General features: G+C 43.2%; 2 protein-coding genes across 3 annotated transcripts; one reads left to right on the top strand and one right to left on the bottom strand.

Annotated features, from left to right (window-relative positions):
* The first annotated feature begins 3,259 nt into the window (after positions 1-3,259).
* On the top strand, positions 3,260-10,740 carry LOC311133471 (NGFI-A-binding protein 2-like). Of its 2 annotated transcripts, XM_084166951.1 has the most exons (7): positions 3,260-3,648; positions 4,438-5,355; positions 5,493-5,626; positions 6,363-6,414; positions 6,795-6,909; positions 7,775-7,960; positions 9,528-10,740. In XM_084166951.1, the coding sequence occupies exons 2-7, from the start codon at positions 4,447-4,449 to the stop codon at positions 9,623-9,625; spliced, it is 1,494 nt and encodes a 497-aa protein (XP_084023077.1). In that variant the 5' UTR covers positions 3,260-3,648; positions 4,438-4,446; the 3' UTR covers positions 9,626-10,740. The 2 variants fall into 2 exon arrangements, with proteins under 2 accessions (XP_084023077.1, XP_084023078.1); XM_084166952.1 differs by lacking the exon at positions 7,775-7,960 and having other exon boundaries at positions 3,263-3,648; positions 9,528-10,734.
* Positions 10,741-12,008: 1,268 nt separating this feature from the next.
* On the bottom strand, positions 12,009-18,149 carry LOC311133573 (uncharacterized protein). Its single transcript, XM_084167080.1, has 4 exons — positions 18,083-18,149; positions 15,518-15,646; positions 12,574-12,953; positions 12,009-12,445 (listed from the first exon to the last, which is right to left on the bottom strand). The coding sequence occupies exons 2-4, from the start codon at positions 15,627-15,629 to the stop codon at positions 12,266-12,268; spliced, it is 672 nt and encodes a 223-aa protein (XP_084023206.1). The 5' UTR covers positions 15,630-15,646; positions 18,083-18,149; the 3' UTR covers positions 12,009-12,265.
* Between the last annotated feature and the right edge of the window lie 479 nt (positions 18,150-18,628).

Raw genomic sequence — 18,628 nt, 5'->3', positions numbered from 1 at the left:
GAAGCCTAGGCCTAATAACGAAATAATCATTAAAATAATTATAAAAGGCAAACTATTGTCTAGATTACTCCCTATTTAAACAAAACAAGTTATTGTTGATTCAACAATGTAAACATGGATATCATGCAGTCATTTTTTCCTACTCTCAAACACCATCCACTCTCTCATGTCTGCCTTCTCCACCCACACACACACTCCCCGGATGCATTGCATTCTCTAGCCTATTTCTGCCCATTCCGGATGCTGTGTGTTCCTCAAGGAGTGTGTGTGTTTGTGTATGCAAGTAGTCGGTGTGGGCGGCTGTGAGATCAACCAGGGCTCTCCACTGCAGAGGGGGGAGTAAAGAGGGGCTCAAAACCGGTAGGGGGCACAGCACACTCTCCAGGGAACTTGTTTCAATCAAGACAGGCAGGGGATTTTCTTTGACCACGACCTCCTTCCTTGCTCCTTCCCTACGTTGCCTCTTCCACCCATCCATGTGTTTATATGGACAGAAATAAGCAGAAGCGCTGAGCTGTCTGATCAGGCCCAGTGTCTAGTTAGTTAGGCTGGAGATAGATAGGTCAAATTCCTGTAGCCTACCAGGAATTTGACCTATAGTCAATCTGATATTGTAAGAGGGCAATCATTATTATAAGAAAATCAGAATTATCTGGTCCAATTAGGCCTACTATTATTAGAATTTTAGGAAAGTGTACAGTGCATCCGGAAAGTATTCAGACGCCTTGACTTTTTCCACATTTTGTTACGTTACAGCCTTATTCTAAAATGGATGAGAAAAAAAATCCTCATCAATCTACACCCCATAATGACAAAGCAAAAACAGGTTTTTAGAAATTTCTACAACTGTATTAAAAATAAAAAACGGAAATATCACATTTACATGAGTATTCAGACCCTTTACTCAGTACTTTGTTGAAGCACCCTTGTCAGCGATTACAGCCTTGAGTCTTCTTGCGTATGATGCTACATGCTTGGCACACCTGTATTTGGGGCGTTTCTCCCAATCTTCTCTGCAGATCCTCTCAAACTCTGTCAAGTTGTATGGGGAGCGTTGCTGCACAGCTATTTTCAGGTCTCTCCAGAGATGTTCGATCAGGTTTAAGTCTGGGCTCTGGCTGGGCCACTCAAGGACATTCAGAGACTTGTCCCGAAGCCACTCCTGCGTTGGCTTGGCTGTGTGCCTGTTGGAAGGTGAACTTTCGCCCCAGTCTGAGGTCTTGAGCGCTCTGGAGCAAGTTTTCATCAAGGATCTTTCTGTACTTTGCTCCGTTCATCTTTCCCTCGATCCTGATTAGTCTCCCAGTCCCTGCCGCTGAAAAACATCCCCACAGTATGATGCTGCCACCACCATGCTTCACCGTAAGGATGGTGCCAGGTTTCCTCCAGACGTGACTTTTGGCATTCAAGCCAAAGAGTTCAATCTTGGTTTCATCAGACCAGAGAATCTTGTTTCTCATGGTCTGAGAGTCCTTTAGGTGCCTTTTGGCAAACTCCAAGTGGGCTGTCATGTGCCTTTTACTGAGGAGTGGCTTCCGTCTGACCACTCTACCATAAAGGCCTGATTGGTGGAGTGCTGCAGAGATGGTTGTCCTTCTGGAAGGTTTTCCCATCTCCACAGAGGAACTCTAGAGCTCTGTCAGAGTGACCATCGGGTTCTTGGTCACCTCCCTGACCAAGGCCCTTCTCCCCCGATGGCTCAGTTTGGCCGGGCGGCCAGCTCTAGGAAGAGATGTGTTCCTGGGGACCTTCAATGCTGCAGAATTTTTTTGGTACCCTTCCCCAGATCTGCACCTCGATACAATCCTTGGTTTTTGCTCTGGCATGCACTGTCAACTGTGGGACCTTATATAGAGAGGTGTGTCTTTCCAAATCATGTCCAATCAATTGAATTTACCACAGGTGGACTCCAATCAAGTTGTAGAAACATCTCAAGGATGATCAATGGAAACAGGATGCACCTGAGCTCAATTTCGAGTCTCGTAGCAAAGGGTCTGAATACTTATGTAAATAAGGTATTTATGTTTTTAATTTTTTATAAATGATAAAAAATGTCTAAAAACCTGTTTTCGCTTTGTCATTATGGAGTATTGTGTGTAGATTGATGAGGGAAAAAATTATGTAATCCATTTTAGAATAAGTATGTAACGTAACAAAATGTGGAAAAAGGGAAGAGGTCTGAATACTTTCCGAAAGCACTGTGGCCTAATAGAAAATTGCAGCCTAGTAGAAATAGTGACGTTAATAGTTTATAGTTTTCATTTCAATCTCTATACTTTCATTTCACACACACATCTTTTGATATATATATATATTTTTAAAGATTGCTTATTTGGTTGAGAGGGCGCAGATAGAACGTGTGTCAGCATGCTTCAACGCCTACATGGTGACCCAAAGGAGGGTCACAGACACAATGGTGCTTTGTGCAAAATCACACAGCTGTGGTGAACATATAGGCCTACTCAACATAAACCATTTAACCAATTCGTCCCAAGTTAAAACAATCATGGCCAGACATGTTGGAGCCTAAATGCCATTCATTTACCCAAAATGAACTTCGGATTGTGTTCAAATAATTTAAGATAGCCTATTTATCACAACAAACCTGCAACGCTGTAGGACTACTGTACATCAAATTCACAGTGACGCCTGTTGCATCATTGGGGAATCCCCTATCTCATGCGTCATGCAGAGAATCTACCCAACCGATCGGAAACTGTCCTTCACCATTTGCCACCCACTTGATGATTCTGCCGCACCAGGCTATTACTGTATGTCCATTTTGTTTACACGACTGCGCTGTAGATCAATACGATTTATCTGTGAAACAGCACCCAATATAAATAACTGATCTAGTGCAATAAAGGGAGATGAATTAAATTGAAAGTTGTGCTATTATCAGCTTAGGCTATCATACAGTGCACCTCACACATGTATGTGACTGACCAGAATGGTAGCCTATGTGGTCCTCAATTTGTATTGAATAGGCATAGACAGGTGCATCTTATTGCGAAGTGGTCAGATAAAATCAGAAAATTAAAGGGTTAATAAGCAAACCTCAGTCTTTCAAGCCCCCGCCTCCCACATCTCCAATTTGAAAGCCGCCTTTCTACCGGGAGAGGAAAGCTCTTTTTCGGTCAGATGGCGTGCTGCAGGCCGCCCCCAGGTTTCTCGCACCCACACAACCAGCAAAAAGGCAGCCAGCAACCAATAAGGTTCGTCGGGGGAGGATATCTGCCAACGAATCCAGACGAGTTACGATATGCTCAGGGATTTAGCTGATGACAACAACACTCAGAAGTGAGAAAGAAAACGATTTTACAGGGAAATAAAGCGATTATATAAATCAAGGTATTTACAATAGGCTGTGTACAATAGCTCTGTGGATCACCGTTTCTTAAAAAAAATATATTGTCTCACCCCTTTCTTTGATGACAATTTAACGGGATTGGATGGGACTTTCGATAAGGTTAAAAGTGAGGTAACCATTAGGCTATTGCTCATTTACCTTTATCATTAGACAATCTAGCCTATTACGAGGCGGCACATATTGCGCGAAAACTGGATTCTGTTGCTGGAGACACAACTCCGTCACTCAGTGAGCGCGGGTCCCCTCTGCCAATCCAGCCGTCGGACGACGTGGACGAGGTGAGAGATGAAGTTGGAGTCGTTTACATTTTTAATGCTGAAATATGACATTTTACATGCGTGTCTAGTTCCATAGATATATGTATTGTCTGGTATTGGGCTTGGACGGATGTGCGCGTAATATTATTGTCATTGTTTTTTCAATGATTGTTTTCGTAACCATCGCTTTGTGCGTTATATGAACTATCAAATTCGGGACTCAGTAGACAAACTATTTTTTATTTTCATAACTTGAATAAAAGATAAACAATTGTGCATTTCTAAACTGTAGGCCTACATTTTCCCAATAATACCATGCGTAATTGGAGAACACATCCTGCATATTTGAGGTATAGAGGGTTGGGCACCCACATGTGAAATGTTACCAAAGATTATCACTAATAATAATATACTATCAGGAAAAGTAGGCTATTGGAGTAGAAGTCTCTAATTTTGTAATTTTGGTTAAAAAAATAAATAATTGTATCTTCTTATACAATACATCTGATGGATATGGACTTTATGTGTTCTTATATGAGACATCTGTTCCCAGATATAGCATCACAACAGTAGTTACCACTACACCACAAAAAGATTGGTAGACAATTGCCAACATTCCAAAGAAAACATAGGCCCAAATAACAATACATATAGATTATTCCATATAGCAAACAAATGAATAAAGCATTCTGTACACACAACACAATACATCCTAACAATTTTCTCCTTCCATTGATTGATGAGACATTTATTAAACTTAAGAGTCTTGAGTAACTCTCCTCCGGTCTGTTCCTTCTTGCCCACCTCCAGTCTTGCGCCATGTCTCTGCCACGCACGCTGGGCGAGCTGCAGCTGTACCGGGTGCTGCAGAGGGCCAACCTGCTGGCCTACTACGACACCTTCATCCAGCAGGGTGGCGACGACGTGCAGCAGCTCTGTGAGGCTGCAGAGGACGAGTTCTTGGAGATCATGGCGCTGGTCGGCATGGCGACCAAGCCACTGCACGTGCGCCGTCTGCAGAAGGCCCTCCGCGACTGGGCGGCCAACCCGGCCCTCTTCAACCAGCCCCTGGCCAATGTGCCCCTGGGGGGCATCCCACTGTTCAAGGTGGATGGGACGGGTGCCAGCGGGACTGCTGCCGGAGGACTCAGGAAGTCCCTGAGCAATGGGCAGCCGGGGTCGCCGTGTGACAGGGAGGACAGGGCATGCCTCACCCCTATGCACAGCGGGAGCCCCAGAAGCCCCTGCTCCCAGGCCTCACCGCAGCCCCAGGACACCCACTACAGGGACAAGCTGTCTCCAATGGACCCCCACTGGCTCAGCCCTGAGCTGGACGGGAACAGCGCCTCAGCCTCAGGGGTGGACGAGGAGCAGCCCAGCCCACCTCTGCTCCCCCCGCGTCCCCCAGGTCCCTCCACGCCCCCGGCCTCCTCCTCCTCCCTCTCCCCGGCAGCCCTCTCGGCCTGGCCCGGGGGCCAGCTGGATGGGGAGACGGCGCAGGCAGTGGGGGAGAGTGTGGACAGGCTCCTGAGGACCCTGCCCAGGTCGGACGCCAGAGAGGTGAAGACACTGCTGAGGATGAACAAGAAGATGGCCAAGACGGTGGGCCACATCTTCAAGATGGCACCCCAGGACGTGGCCAAGGAGGAGGAGATCCGCAAGTACAGCCTCATCTACGGCCGCTTCGACTCCAAGAGGAGGGAGGGCAAGCAGCTCACACATCACGAGGTGAGGGCATCAGTGTTTCCACTACAAGAGGTCTCTGTTTACCGGTATATGTGTGAGGCTTGAGCCTTGTCTTATTTTTATAATTCTGTTCATATCATTCTAACATTCCCTTTCCCCTTTCACCTTATTTGATTCAGCTGATCATCAACGAAGCGGCCGCCCAGTTCTGTATGCGTGACAACGCTCTGCTTCTGCGAAGGGTAGAGCTCTTCTCATTGGCTAGACAGGTGGCGAGAGAATGCGCCTACACCTCCACACTGAAGCATACCAGGTAAGGGCACGAGCCTCCGCAGTTTAGGGTGTTCCCTACCCCTGTCTGATGACCTTCTCACCCTCTCACCTTCTGTCTCTTCCTCTATAACTAGGCTATATCCCCTATGTGCCCTGGTCAAACGTAGTGCACTACATAGGGAATAGGGTACCATTTGGGATGCAGACAAAGAAACCCAAATAGAGAGTGTTACGATATGATAAATTAAAATATGTCATGTTCTCCTTTGCTTTGAGAATATATGATTCCTTTTCTCAACCAGATATGATCGTAGAGTACTATGTGGTTGCAGGCAGCATTGGGGCGAAGAGAGGTGGGCGTATAGAACAGAGGGAAAGCTGGGAACTCCCACAGCACACATAGCTAAGCCTAGCCAAGGTCATGCTATTAGTCAGACAGCACTGCAGTCAGTGCATCAGCTCCAAAACAAAGTCATACTTTGTGACCAACAAAATGAAAGCACATTCAAACACTCAAGCATCTCATATAATCAATAACAACAAATTAAATATCTTTCAAACTCAATGAATAATGTATGTGCTTACTGTTAGCCACAAATAGCCTCAAGGTTTGGTTACTCAACATCAGTTTTTATATTGTAATTGGATATAGTGAGCTACTACTTGCTAATGAACAAACAGACAACAGGACCAACTGAATCCTGGAGTTTGCACAAGAGGTTTGCTCTTCTGTTACTGCCTTTTTACTTTCTTATACTTTCCTTCTCTTATTACAGAACAAGTGCAGATGACTGCAGCTTACCATCCCAAAAGAGAGTAAAAAATGAGGTGAGTGGGCTAAAGTCTCTGAACCCCTAACAGGAAAGAGTAAAACTATACCAAACTCTATCTCACTCTTGTTTAAATGTGTTATTGTGGGTGTACAAAATCTGTTTTGTCAGTGTAATATTGGTAATGTATTGGATACGGCATTGGTTGACAATGAGCTGTAATTAGAATAAATTGCAATATTTCATATGCTGTCATTTATACCATGGCTACTTTTCAATTAGTCCTATACTATATATACATTTATACCATAGGTACTTTTCAGTAGTAATTGCATTGTAATTCACACAAAATGAAGTTTTGGTGTGTGTTTCGGGTGATAGTGTGGAAGTGTGTGTTTGAGATGTTTTCTGTATTTAATGGTTGTGTGTGTGTTTCAGGTGATAGTGTCAGAGAGTGTGTCCTCCCTCCATGGTGTTGAGGGGTCAGAGGGCATGTCCCAGAGGGCTGATGAGGACAGCCTATCAGGAGAGAGTCTGGACAGCTTAACACAAGGTATGTATGGTGTCCAGATCAAAATATTATTTCTTAATAACAATAGCATGTATATCGGCTTAAGTCAAGTAAGTCTTGCATGTATATACAGTAATTGTTGAACACATTTAGCACTGATCTTGTACAGTAAGTGTCACTTAATCACATTCCATTCCCAGACATTCTTTATGTGTTTCTGTAAATGTCACAGAGCCCCACTGACTGTAAAGCACCATTGATAATCAAGGCCAAATAGTTCATGTTTTCTGTAGTGTCAGGTTATGTCCCAAATGGCACCCTATTCCCTACATAGTGCACTACTTTTGACCGTAGCCCAATAGACGGGTTGGCTGACATCGTCACAAAAAATTTGCGCGCATCGATGAGGCAGAAGGCCGAGTGGTGTTATGATTCTGAACGGTCAGATAACTAGTAACAATGACAAGAAGCTGCCATGTGGGGAATCGCAAGTGGCTCGTTTCAGCTCTTTGTATCTTGTTATTGATACCATGTCTTGTTTTGAGGTGTTTTGACTCATGTCTATGCTCATATGGCTAAAATTCGCTAACTAGCTAACCAACAACTGTAACGATGTATTTGAGAGACAACAAGTGCTCATTGTGCAAATGTATTTATGTTTTCAATAAACATTTGGAGACTAAAATTAATTTATACACGTTGTCAACAATCTATGCCAACCCCATCTTTTTTGCCCCATAGTTGCGCACGTGTCGGTTTTGTTGCTAATCAACCAAACCGTCTATGGGGAATAGGGTGCCATTTGGGACGCAGCTCAGCAGCCTCAGCAGCCTCAGCCTTGTCAAGAAGCAGATATATGTGATTGGTTCAAAATGGCATTCACACCTAACCCTGTCTGTCTTAATAGACGTAGGCTCACAGTGCAACCAATCTCCATCCCCCCGCCCCCCCACCGACACCTCCATACCTGCCAACTGGAGTCGCCATCTCATGCAACAAACGCTCATGGATGAGGGGCTGCGATTGGCTAGGATGGTGTCACATGACCGCGCTGGCAAGGTCAGCCTTAGGTCAGAGGGGACACATACCACAGGTGACTTTCTGAATAATGGCTTACAAACATTATCATGCAAGAGTTATCATACTAACACTCTTAAAGTGATAGTCTGACTTTTTCAGGCCTAAAACGTTTTTGTGATGTTGAGATGAGTCTGTCCCACAACATTTGTTGTGTAGATTCGGCAACATGTCTCAATCTCAAATGAATAGGAAAGATAGGCAACGTCTAATTTCATCGTTTTTAAACAGTGTCTATCTTTCCCATTAATTTGAGATTGAGACATACAGCCGAATCTCACTAGAGCTACGCAACAGATGGTGTGGGACATTGACTGGCACATTGACTCATCCTGATATTAAACCACTTTTGAGGCCTGAAAACATTTTACGAACTTACATTTTGAAGTGAACTATCACTTTAACATACTGTCCCTGTAGCCAGTATCGTTTACATTGATAACAAGTAGAAACTGAGGTAGGGTTAAAAGGCTGGAGAAAGAGTTTTGCTACTGTCATTTAAAGACTGTTTCAAGGATCTTCGGTTTGAACCCAAGTAGTCAGAATCTCTATTGTGATTCCTCGCACTAGCCAGGGCTGAGTCTTTTCAGCTACTAACCATACTGAAAGTTGTCATGGATGTCAGTACAGTCAAATTGCCATGAGGTCTAGTAGCCTGTGACACTTCAAATTATTGTACTTAACCCTTTCCTCTGTCACATCTTATCACGCATCATTAAAATGTTAAAGGTACAGCCATTCAGATGTTAATAAAACTACTGTGCCGTAGCACTAGGCTGTCACAGTTGGCAGGGTGGAGAAGATACAGGGAGATAGAGTGGGAGAAAGAAAGAGAGAATGATGGTGGGAGGGGCAGAGGAAGTGCTGTGGGGGCGGTAGAAACAGACCCCCCCCCCCCCCCACTCCCTCGCTCCGCCACCGGCTGACGTCACAGTGTGTTAGGCGTGTGGGCTGAAGGGCGGGATGGATGGAGAGAGGGGGTGAAGGAGTGGGTGTAATTGGAGGGGCGTTGCATTGACTCACCGAGCGACAGAGAACAAAAATAAAAACCAGTGGGCAGGGAAATGGCACAGGCTTTTTTTCTCCCTCTCCCTCTCCCTCTACTTCTTAAGTAGAGGGGGGGAAACAACCATTTCATCTCTCTATGATGTCGGTCTCCCTCCAACTTCCCCTCCGTCGTCCTTTGTTCTATCGCTCACTTTGGTTTCCTTCTCCTTTTCTGTTTCACTCTCTCCACGCAACACGACCTGTCTCCTCTGACTGTACTTTAACTGCACCTACTCCAGCTACAGTGTTATCCTATTAGCCTGTAAGTGGGCTCTCATTCTGTCAGACAAAACCCTTGACATTTAATATTCCATTTCAAATATTAAAGCGTGCTACCATAGTTGCATGGTGTTGTTGTATATCCAGTCTTATTACTTTGAGTAAGTGAAGTACTCGTAAAAGTTATGACCCTAACCAATCTGGTGTACAGTTGACCATAGCAAGCACTCAAAGGTTCAGGGAGAGTAATAATGTATTGTCATCATATTGTCTCAGTCAGGCATATAGGCTAACAGCCCTCATCTTTCCTCTTCCAGACTTTGAGGCCAAAGCGGAGAGGAGGAGCTCAGTAGCAGTGTGCAGGAGCAGCAGCCCTGGCAGCACCAAAGATGACTCGGACCAAGGGGGAAAGTAGTGAAACTCATCATCCTGAGAACCCATCAACAACCCTGCCTCTCATCACCCTCAATTCTGGAGGGCCAAACTCAGTAGGCTTTCCATCTGTACTTAAACCACTAACAGTACTGGGGGAATGAGGGGGAGGGGAGGTGGAATAAATAATTCCAATCTAAATCAGATGTGCATCCTAAATGGCACCCTACATAATGCACTACTTTTGATCAGAACCCTGGTCAAAAGCTGTGCATGATATAGGGAATATGGTGCTATTTGGGACGGAACCCATGATTGGCTGAATCGGGTGGTTCAGGCAGAGGCAACACATCCTAAACCTGCAAATACTATGGCACTCCAGTACTGAAATTGAGAGACAAGCGCTCTACAACTTTACCTCTGTATATAGTATGCCCAAACCCTCCAAACAGCCCTCCGAGGGCATTAGCCACGTCTCCACAGGACTACTGTAACACTTACACAACTGTGGGAGGTTTGTCACACAATGATGCGACAATGTCTAAATCTGTCCCCTATGTACATAATCCCAATCCCCATAATCCCCCCCTCCCCCACCCCGCCCATTGGACAATGGATGCAAAATGTTGATATCATGACTAACTTTTGGTGCTATTTTTGTTGATACAAACTGAGAAAGGACTTGTGATGAGGATAAGTATCTGCAATGACACTGCCGTTAAAGCTTGGTTTGCAAAGTGTCACTCATTTGAGTGTTGACCGTTTGATAGTTAGATGATAAACGTAAATATATGTGTACAGAGAAGATAATCAGAGAAGATAATCAAGTTCAGAGGCCTTTTTCTCCCAATACTGCAGCACTGCACCCACTGAGACTATGTTAATTTAGAGGGGTGGGTTTGGATGTTAATATGTTAATATTATTGAGCCCTTAGATTAGATTTGTTGGTGAATTCAACATTATTTGATTTAACTTAATAAGGCTTAAGTAAGCAACAATAATTTACAAGCAACAATCATTTGCATAACTCTTACCTGAGGCAATTACTTAGGTAACAATGACAAGAATGATCATCTCCCAATGTTATATTTTTTTATACAGTATGTGTGTCATATTAAACACTAAATTCTTTGACAATGGAGTTTGGAGAATAAACTAAAAAAATTAAATTAAAATAAACATAATCAGATGTTACTGGGTATGAATGTTGAAAAGAAAGGTGTTTGGATGATTAAGAAATCAGGGTGAATCCAGGACATTACATTTTCTGCATCCCAAAAGGCCCTCTATTTCCTATATAATGCACTACTTTTGACCAGGGCCCATATGGCTCTGGTCAAAGGTGGTGCTCTATAGAGGAAATAGGGTGCAATTTGGGACGCACACATTATTTCCATGAGGTACCTAAACTGTAAACTCCTGCCTCACAAGCATTAAACAACCTCCTCAGTTTGTTATGTTGAACAGAAGATTATTTATTTTGTTAAATCTCAATAAATATTATTTTATTGTTTTAAAAATCTTGTTGTGGCCCCATCTGTTGCACTCCTTTTGAGGAAATCCATTTTGACGGAGCATAAGAGTCAAATGTATGATAAGGCTGAAGAAGCCTATGTCATTCGAATGGTGCCAGTAATTAGGGAACTAATAGAAAAGCACCAAGTCCAAACAGTCATATTCCCACTCTCCCCCTAATATCACCACCATCATCATCATCACCACCCCCACTCCATCAAGTTGTTTGTTCCTTCCAGTTCTGTGCTAATCCTGTACAGATGATGCTTACATGACTCACCTGTATTTGTGACGTCACCCTCTTCACTCTATGTGAGTCTGTGCATCCCCCACTACCACCATGATGAGAGAGCAGACTAAATATAGCGAGATATAGCTGCCAACCTGGTGGCTCGTCAAGGAGTTCTGCTGTGTGCTTTTGCTTCGCTGCTCTGATTGTGAAAGACCAAGGTTGCATCCCAAATTGCACCCTATGACCTATATAATGTACTACTTTTGACCAGGGCCCATATGGCGCAAATGACTGATCACTGTAGCAAAATAATAACCCTCTGGGGAAAAAACTTGTTGAATCAACGTTGTTTCCATGTAATTTCAACCCCCCAAAATCTATGATGACGTTGAATCCACGTGGAAAACTGATTGGATTTGCAAAAAATCATCAACGTAAGGGTATTTTGTATTTTTCACACCTAAATCCTAAATCCATTTTCTGTTGTTGATTTCAAGTTTCATTTACATTAGTCGACAACTCAACAACAAAACTAAACGTTGAACTGACGTCTGTGCCCAGTGGGAAGCTTCATGTTCCGAAAAAGAAATACATAATATTTTCAAACTAGAATTTACATTATAATTACAAAAACAACATAAATACATAAAAATAGAGACAATATCAAAAGTATTATTTGAAGATAATTGGCCATATGTATTAATCAATGTAGCACTACATTCATGACAGACGTTTTACCTACATAGGATAATTATACATATATTATGTGTAACATTATAATGGATTGTTTACCATGTTATGGGGGATCCAGTGTTTTATGTGATGTGTGTGTTGTGTTATGGGGGAACCAGTGTTTTAGGTGATGTGTGTGTGGTGTTATAGGGGAACCAGTGTTTTAGGTGATGTGTGTGTGGTGTTATAGGGGAACCAGTGTTTTAGGTGATGTGTGTGTGGAGGTGGCGCAGGAAGTCCCCCCTGGTGGTGGTGTAGCCAGGGAACACAGCATTGCAGAAGTCACACACTTGAGACTGCACTGCCACATCTGACATCAGCATCATCCCCCCGGTCTGGCTCAGGAACTCACTGTCCAGGAAGGAGCCACACGCCGAGGTCATCTAAGGTGGGGGGGGGGGGAGGTTTGGAGGGAGTCATAGGGATGGGGGGAGGGAGAGAACAAACATAAGTTATGTTAATAAAGTCTAATAAAACATTTAAATAAATGAATTCAAGGGGAGAAACCTACCCGGAACATTTGTCGGGTCGTATCATCGCCCCAAAATCGACCTGCTTGCTTCAAGTCCCCAGAGACACTGGAAGGTGCCACCTCTCCATTAGCCCCAGGTAGGTCCAGAGGCCTGAGGGGGGCAGCTTTGAGGACCTCCTTCCTTTCTGTCCCTGGATGAGCAAAGTCCAGCCGTAGTCTGCCCAGATCCCCTGCCAGGAGATCAGAGAATGAGCCCAAGGCCCCAGATTGGACTTTACCGCCTTGGTGTGCAACAGGGTTGTGTGTTGGGACCATTGGGGGTTCTGGCCGTAAAGGGAAAGACCCCAGGCCCTCCTGGGTGCACAGGACTGGGATTGATACCATTACGCTGGGTTCTCCATCAGGAACAGGGGCTTCTCCTAAGGAAGGAACCAGCTTTTACAGTGGGGAAAAAAAGTATTTAGTCAGCCATCAATTGTGCAAGTTCTCCCACTTAAAAAGATGAGAGAGGCCTGTAATTTTCATCATAGGTACACGTCAAATATGACAGACAAAATAAGAAAAAAAAATCCAGAAAATCACATTGTAGGATTTTTTATGAATTTATTTGCAAATTATGGTGGAAAATAAGTATTTGGTCACCTACAAACAAGCAAGATTTCTGGCTCTCACAGACTGTAACTTCTTCTTTAAGAGGCTCCTCTGTCCTCCACTCGTTACCTGTATTAATGGCACCTGTTTGAACTTGTTATCAGTATAAAAGTGCTGCTCTGGCACCCCAATGGTGGAACAAGCCCCCTCACGATGCCAGGACAGCGGAGTCACTCACCACCTTCCGGAGACATTTGAAACCCCACCTCTTTAAGGAATACCTGGGATAGGATAAAGTAATCCTTCTACCCCCCCGCCCCTAAAAAAAATAATATATATATATATGTATATATATATATTGTAAAGTGGTTATCCCACTGGCTATAGGGTGAATGCACCAATTTGTAAGTCGCTCTGGATAAGAGCGTCTGCTAAATGACGTAAATGTAATGTAAATGTAAATAAAAGACACCTGTCCACAACCTCAAACAGTCACACTCCAAACTCCACTATGGCCAAGACCAAAGAGCTGTCAAAGGACACCAGAAACAAAATTGTAGACCTGCACCAGGCTGGGAAGACTGAATCTGCAATAGGTAAGCAGCTTGGTTTGAAGAAATCAACTGTGGGAGCAATTATTAGGAAATGGAAGACATACAAGACAACTGATAATCTCCCTCGATCTGGGGCTCCACGCAAGATCTCACCCTGTGGGGTCAAAATGATCACAAGAACGGTGAGCAAAAATCCCAGAACCACACGGGGGGACCTAGTGAATGGCCTGCAGAGAGCTGGGACCAAAATAACAACCATCAGTAACACACTACGCCGCCAGGGACTCAAATCCTGCAGTGCCAGACGTGTCCCCCTGCTTAAGCCAGTACATGTCCAGGCCCATCTGAAGTTTGCTAGAGTGCATTTGGATGATCCAGAAGAGGATTGGGAGAATGTCATATGGTCAGATGAAACCAAAATAGAACTTTTTGGTAAAAACTCAACTCGTCGTGTTTGGAGGACAAAGAATGCTGAGTTGCATCCAAAGAACACCATACCTACTGTGAAGCATGGGGCTGGAAACATCATGCTTTGGGGCTGTTTTTCTGCAAAGGGACCAGGACGACTGATCCGTGTAAAGGAAAGAATGAATGGGGCCATGTATCATGAGATTTTGAGTGAAAACCTCCTTCCATCAGCAAGGGCATTGAAGATGAAACGTGGCTGGGTCTTTCAGCATGACAATGATCCCAAACACACCGCCCGGGCAATGAAGGAGTGGCTTCGTAAGAAGCATTTCAAGGTCCTGGAGTGGCCTAGCCAGTCTCCAGATCTCAACCCCATAGAAAATCTTTGGAGGGAGTTGAAAGTCTGTGTTGCCCAGCGACAGCCCCAAAACATCACTGCTCTAGAGGAGATCTGCATGGAGGAATGGGCCAAAATACCAGCAACAGTGTGTGAAAACCTTGTGAAGACTTACAGAAAACGTTTGACCTGTCTCATTGCCAACAAAGGGTATATAACAAAGTATTGAGAAACTTTTGTTATTGACCAAATACTTATTTTCCACCATAATTTGCAAAGAAATTCATAAAAAATCCTACAATGTGATTTTCTGGATTTTTTTTTCTCATTTTGTCTGTCATAGTTGACGTGTACCTATGATGAAAATTACAGGCCTCTCATCTTTTTAAGTGGGAGAACTTGCACAATTGGTGGCTGACTAAATACACTCCTCCTACGGCCTCCTCCACGTCTCCTGATGTACTGGCCTGTCTCCTGGTAGCGCCTCCATGCTCTGGACACTACGCTGACAGACACAGCAAACCTTCTTGCCACAGCTCGCATTGATGTGCCATCCTGGATGAGCTGCACTATCTGAGCCACTTGTGTGGGTTGTAGACTCCGTCTCATGCTACCACTAGAGTGAAAGCACCACCAGCATTCAAAAGTGACCAAAACATCAGCCAGGAAGCATAGGAACTGAGAAGTGGTCTGTGGTCACCAACTGCAAAACCAGTCCTTTATTGGGGGTGTCTTGCTAATTGCCTATAATTTCCACCTGTTGTCTATTCCATTTGCACAACAGCATGTGAAATGTATTGTCAATCAGTGTTGCTTCCTAAGTGGACAGTTTGATTTCACAGAAGTGTGATTGAGTTGGAGTTACATTGTGTTGTTTAAGTGTTCCCTTTATTTTTTTGAGCAGTGTACTTTTTCCCCCCACTGTATAAGTCTGTCAAACATCTTGACTGTCTTGTAGCCTACTAGATTAATTGATATTGTATGCACTGAATTCACTGATTTTGGCATTCATTGTAACATAAAGAACCTGCAGAACAGGCATGGTATGAGAAGTATATAATTTTTTATTATATAATAAGGAGATGGGAGTGACCTTGCTGTCTCCTCAGTGTCTGTGTGAGTTGCTGGAGTAGAGCAGCCTGCTTCAGACATAGCGAGCGCAGTTGGAGGAACTCCCTGTACAGCTCTGCGTATGCCTTCTCCATCTCAGCAGCATAGGGATCTTTACAAAGCCATTGGGAAAGAGACCCGTACATTACAATGTCCATGAAAAATTATGGGACTATACCTTTGTAAAGCTACAGCATGTTATGCTATGGTCAGCTACAGTTGAAATCGGAAGTTTACATACACTTAGGTTGGAGTCATTAAAACTCGTTTTTCAACCACTCCACACATTTCTTGTTAACAAACTATAGTTATGGCAAGTCGGTTAGGACATCTACTTTGTGCATGACACAAGTAATTTTTCCAACAATTGTTTACAGACAGATTATTTCACTTATAATTCACTGTATCACAATTCCAGTGGGTCAGAAGTTTACATACACTAAGTTGACTGTGCCTTTAAACAGCTTGGAAAATTCCAGAAAATGATGTCATAGCTTTAGAAGCTTCTGATAGGCTAATTTAAATCATTTGAGTCAATTGGAGGTGTACCCGTGGATGTATTTCAAGGCCTACCTTCAAACTCAGTGCCTCTTTGCTTGACATCATGGGAAAATATAAAGAAATCAGCCAAGACCTCAGAAAAAAAAATTGTAGACCTCCACAAGTCTGGTTCATCCTTGGGAGCAATTTCCAAATGCCTGAAGGTACCACATTCATCTGTACAAACAATAAAACGCAAGTATAAACACCATGGGACCACGCAGCCGTCATACCGCTCAGGAAGGAGATTAACATACTTTGGTGCGAAAAGTGCAAATCAATCCCAGAACAACAGCAAAGGACCTTGCTGTTTTACTGTGGATATAGATACAAAAGTATCTATATCCACAGTAAAACGAGTCATATATCGACATAACCTGAAAGGCCACTCAGCAAGGAAGAAGCCACTGCTCCAAAACCGCCATAAAAAAGCCAGACTACGATTTGCAACTGCACATGGGGACAAAGATTGTATTTTTTGGAGAAATGTCCTCTGGTCTGATGAAACAAAAATATAACTGTTTGGCCATAATGACCATTGTTATGTTTGGAGGAAAAAGGGGGTCGCTTGCAAGCCGAAGAACACCATCCCAACCGTGAAGCACAAGGGTGGCCGCATCATGCTGTGGGGGTGCTTTGCTGCAGGAGGGACTGGTACACGTCACAAAATAGATGGCATCATGAGGAAGGAAAATTATGTGGATATATTGAAGCAACATCTCAAGACATCAGTCAGGAAGTTAAAGCTTGATCGCAAATGGGTCTTCCAAATGGACAATGACCCCAAGCATACTTCCAAAGTTGTGGCAAAATGGCTTAAGGACAACAAAGTCAAGGTATTGGAGTGGCCATCACAAAGCCCTGACCTCAATCCTATAGAAAATGTGTGGGCAGAACTGAAAAAGCGTTTGCGAGCAAGGAAGCCTACAAACCTGACTCAGTTACACCAGCTCTGTCAGGAGGAATGGGCCAAAATTCACCCAACTTATTGTGGGAAGCTTGTAGAAGACTACCCAAAACGTTTGACCCAAGTTAAACAATTTAAAGGCAATGCTACCAAATACTGATTGAGTGCATGTCAACTTCTGACCCACTGGGAATGTGATGAAATAAATAAAAGCTGAAATAAATCATTCTCTCTACTATTATTCTGACATTTCACATTCTTAAAATAATGTTTACTAGGATTAAATGTCAGGAATTGTGAAAAACCGAGTTTAAATGTATTTGGCTAAAGCGTATGTAAACTTCCGACTTCAACTGTATGTGCAAGGTCTAGTTCCCCTCCCTCAAATTGAGTCTAAAGAAGGAAGTGATAAGGAAAAAGGGAACCAAGTCGAGGGCAGAGAATGGGGCCCTATCATACAAAACATCTGTGGGGTCTCTTTATGTCCAAAGTCAAACACAGATACAAATCATTGAAAACTTTTAACAGTATAACAAAAAATACATGGCTCTAAATGTACTAAATACAACTGATACCTTTCATATGTATTTCAAACACCTTTGTTTTCAGACATAATAAATCACATTTGTATTTTTCAAGAGGCATATTCTATTTGTGACAAGAATTGTAAACTGTACAGGCACTCATGCACTTCATAAAATAGAAAGCATTCATAAAACATTCATAACACAACAGGAAAATAGGGGCAATTCCATTACATGTGCATGTCTTGTACAGGCTTTCTATAAAGGTCATGCAAAAGTTTTATACATGTTTGATACAGCCAGCCTACAAATGACCACTTCAATTACATGTTGAAGTGATGATTTTTGTGAATATTTATTAGAGCTGTATTTTATTGTCCATTAAATGTTAAATAGCCTACTGTAATTGTTGAAAACAAAGCATGTTGTTCTCCTAGCTTCATATTTTGTTTTCACTGATTGAATCTCTTGTGAGATAAAGTCAACTCAGGGATAATTTTGGTACAGGCATTTTCAAGACGTGGACACCATGGTGGACACACTTAAACTGACAAAGGTGGAGATTAATATAACTTACGATCATAGGAGTGATCTTTCCCAATGACACAACGGGATATCACGTTGAACACGCTTTCATATCTTCCATGTATTGAGAAGAGGCAGAGAGGACTTGTCCTAATGTTGATTGTAGCCTACCAGTGAGACAAAATCACCCCCGAAACAGGAACAGGAAAAGTTGTTCTTGTTCTTCGTAAACTGTTCTTATGAATACCATTAACCGGATCATTGTTGAACGTTCATTGAGAGGAGCACAACAGAGAAGTTGAGTTGTTGCAGGATAAAGGCAGCGTATATAAGATAAGGACACGAAACGTCGATACAGTTACAGCCGTAAGTGACTTTTCATAGCAGGTTAGGAACCTAATTCTTCTAACCTGCAACGTTAATTATCCTAACCTGCTGCGTAAATTGTCCTAACCTGCTACGAAAAAGTCACTTCTGGTCGTAGCTGTATCTAAGTGGTGTGTTTTTAAGGGAATCTCGATAAGGACACTCCTGACCTGTAAAACGACTGACCAAAATCTAAAACTGACCCTTACCTTAATCCTAACCAAACCCTTAT

The sequence above is a fragment of the Coregonus lavaretus genome, assembly GCF_964263955.1.
Source record: "Coregonus lavaretus genome assembly, chromosome: 8".
Lineage (NCBI taxonomy): Eukaryota > Metazoa > Chordata > Actinopteri > Salmoniformes > Salmonidae > Coregonus > Coregonus lavaretus.
This window is presented reverse-complemented; position numbering and strand designations above follow the sequence as displayed.

Excerpts from the sequence above, each read along its gene's own strand:
- LOC311133471 (XM_084166951.1), top strand. The coding sequence starts at position 4,447 with ATGTCTCTGCCACGCACGCTGGGCGAGCTGCAGCTGTACCGGGTGCTG. Across the intron at positions 6,910-7,774 it reads TCTGGACAGCTTAACACAAG|ACGTAGGCTCACAGTGCAAC; the intron begins GTATGTATGGTG and ends CTGTCTTAATAG. Across the intron at positions 7,961-9,527 it reads AGAGGGGACACATACCACAG|ACTTTGAGGCCAAAGCGGAG; the intron begins GTGACTTTCTGA and ends TTCCTCTTCCAG.
- LOC311133573 (XM_084167080.1), bottom strand. The coding sequence starts at position 15,629 with ATGGAGAAGGCATACGCAGAGCTGTACAGGGAGTTCCTCCAACTGCGC. Across the intron at positions 12,954-15,517 it reads GACACTGAGGAGACAGCAAG|GAGAAGCCCCTGTTCCTGAT; the intron begins GTCACTCCCATC and ends TTCCTTCCTTAG. Across the intron at positions 12,446-12,573 it reads CGACCCGACAAATGTTCCGG|ATGACCTCGGCGTGTGGCTC; the intron begins GTAGGTTTCTCC and ends CCCCCACCTTAG.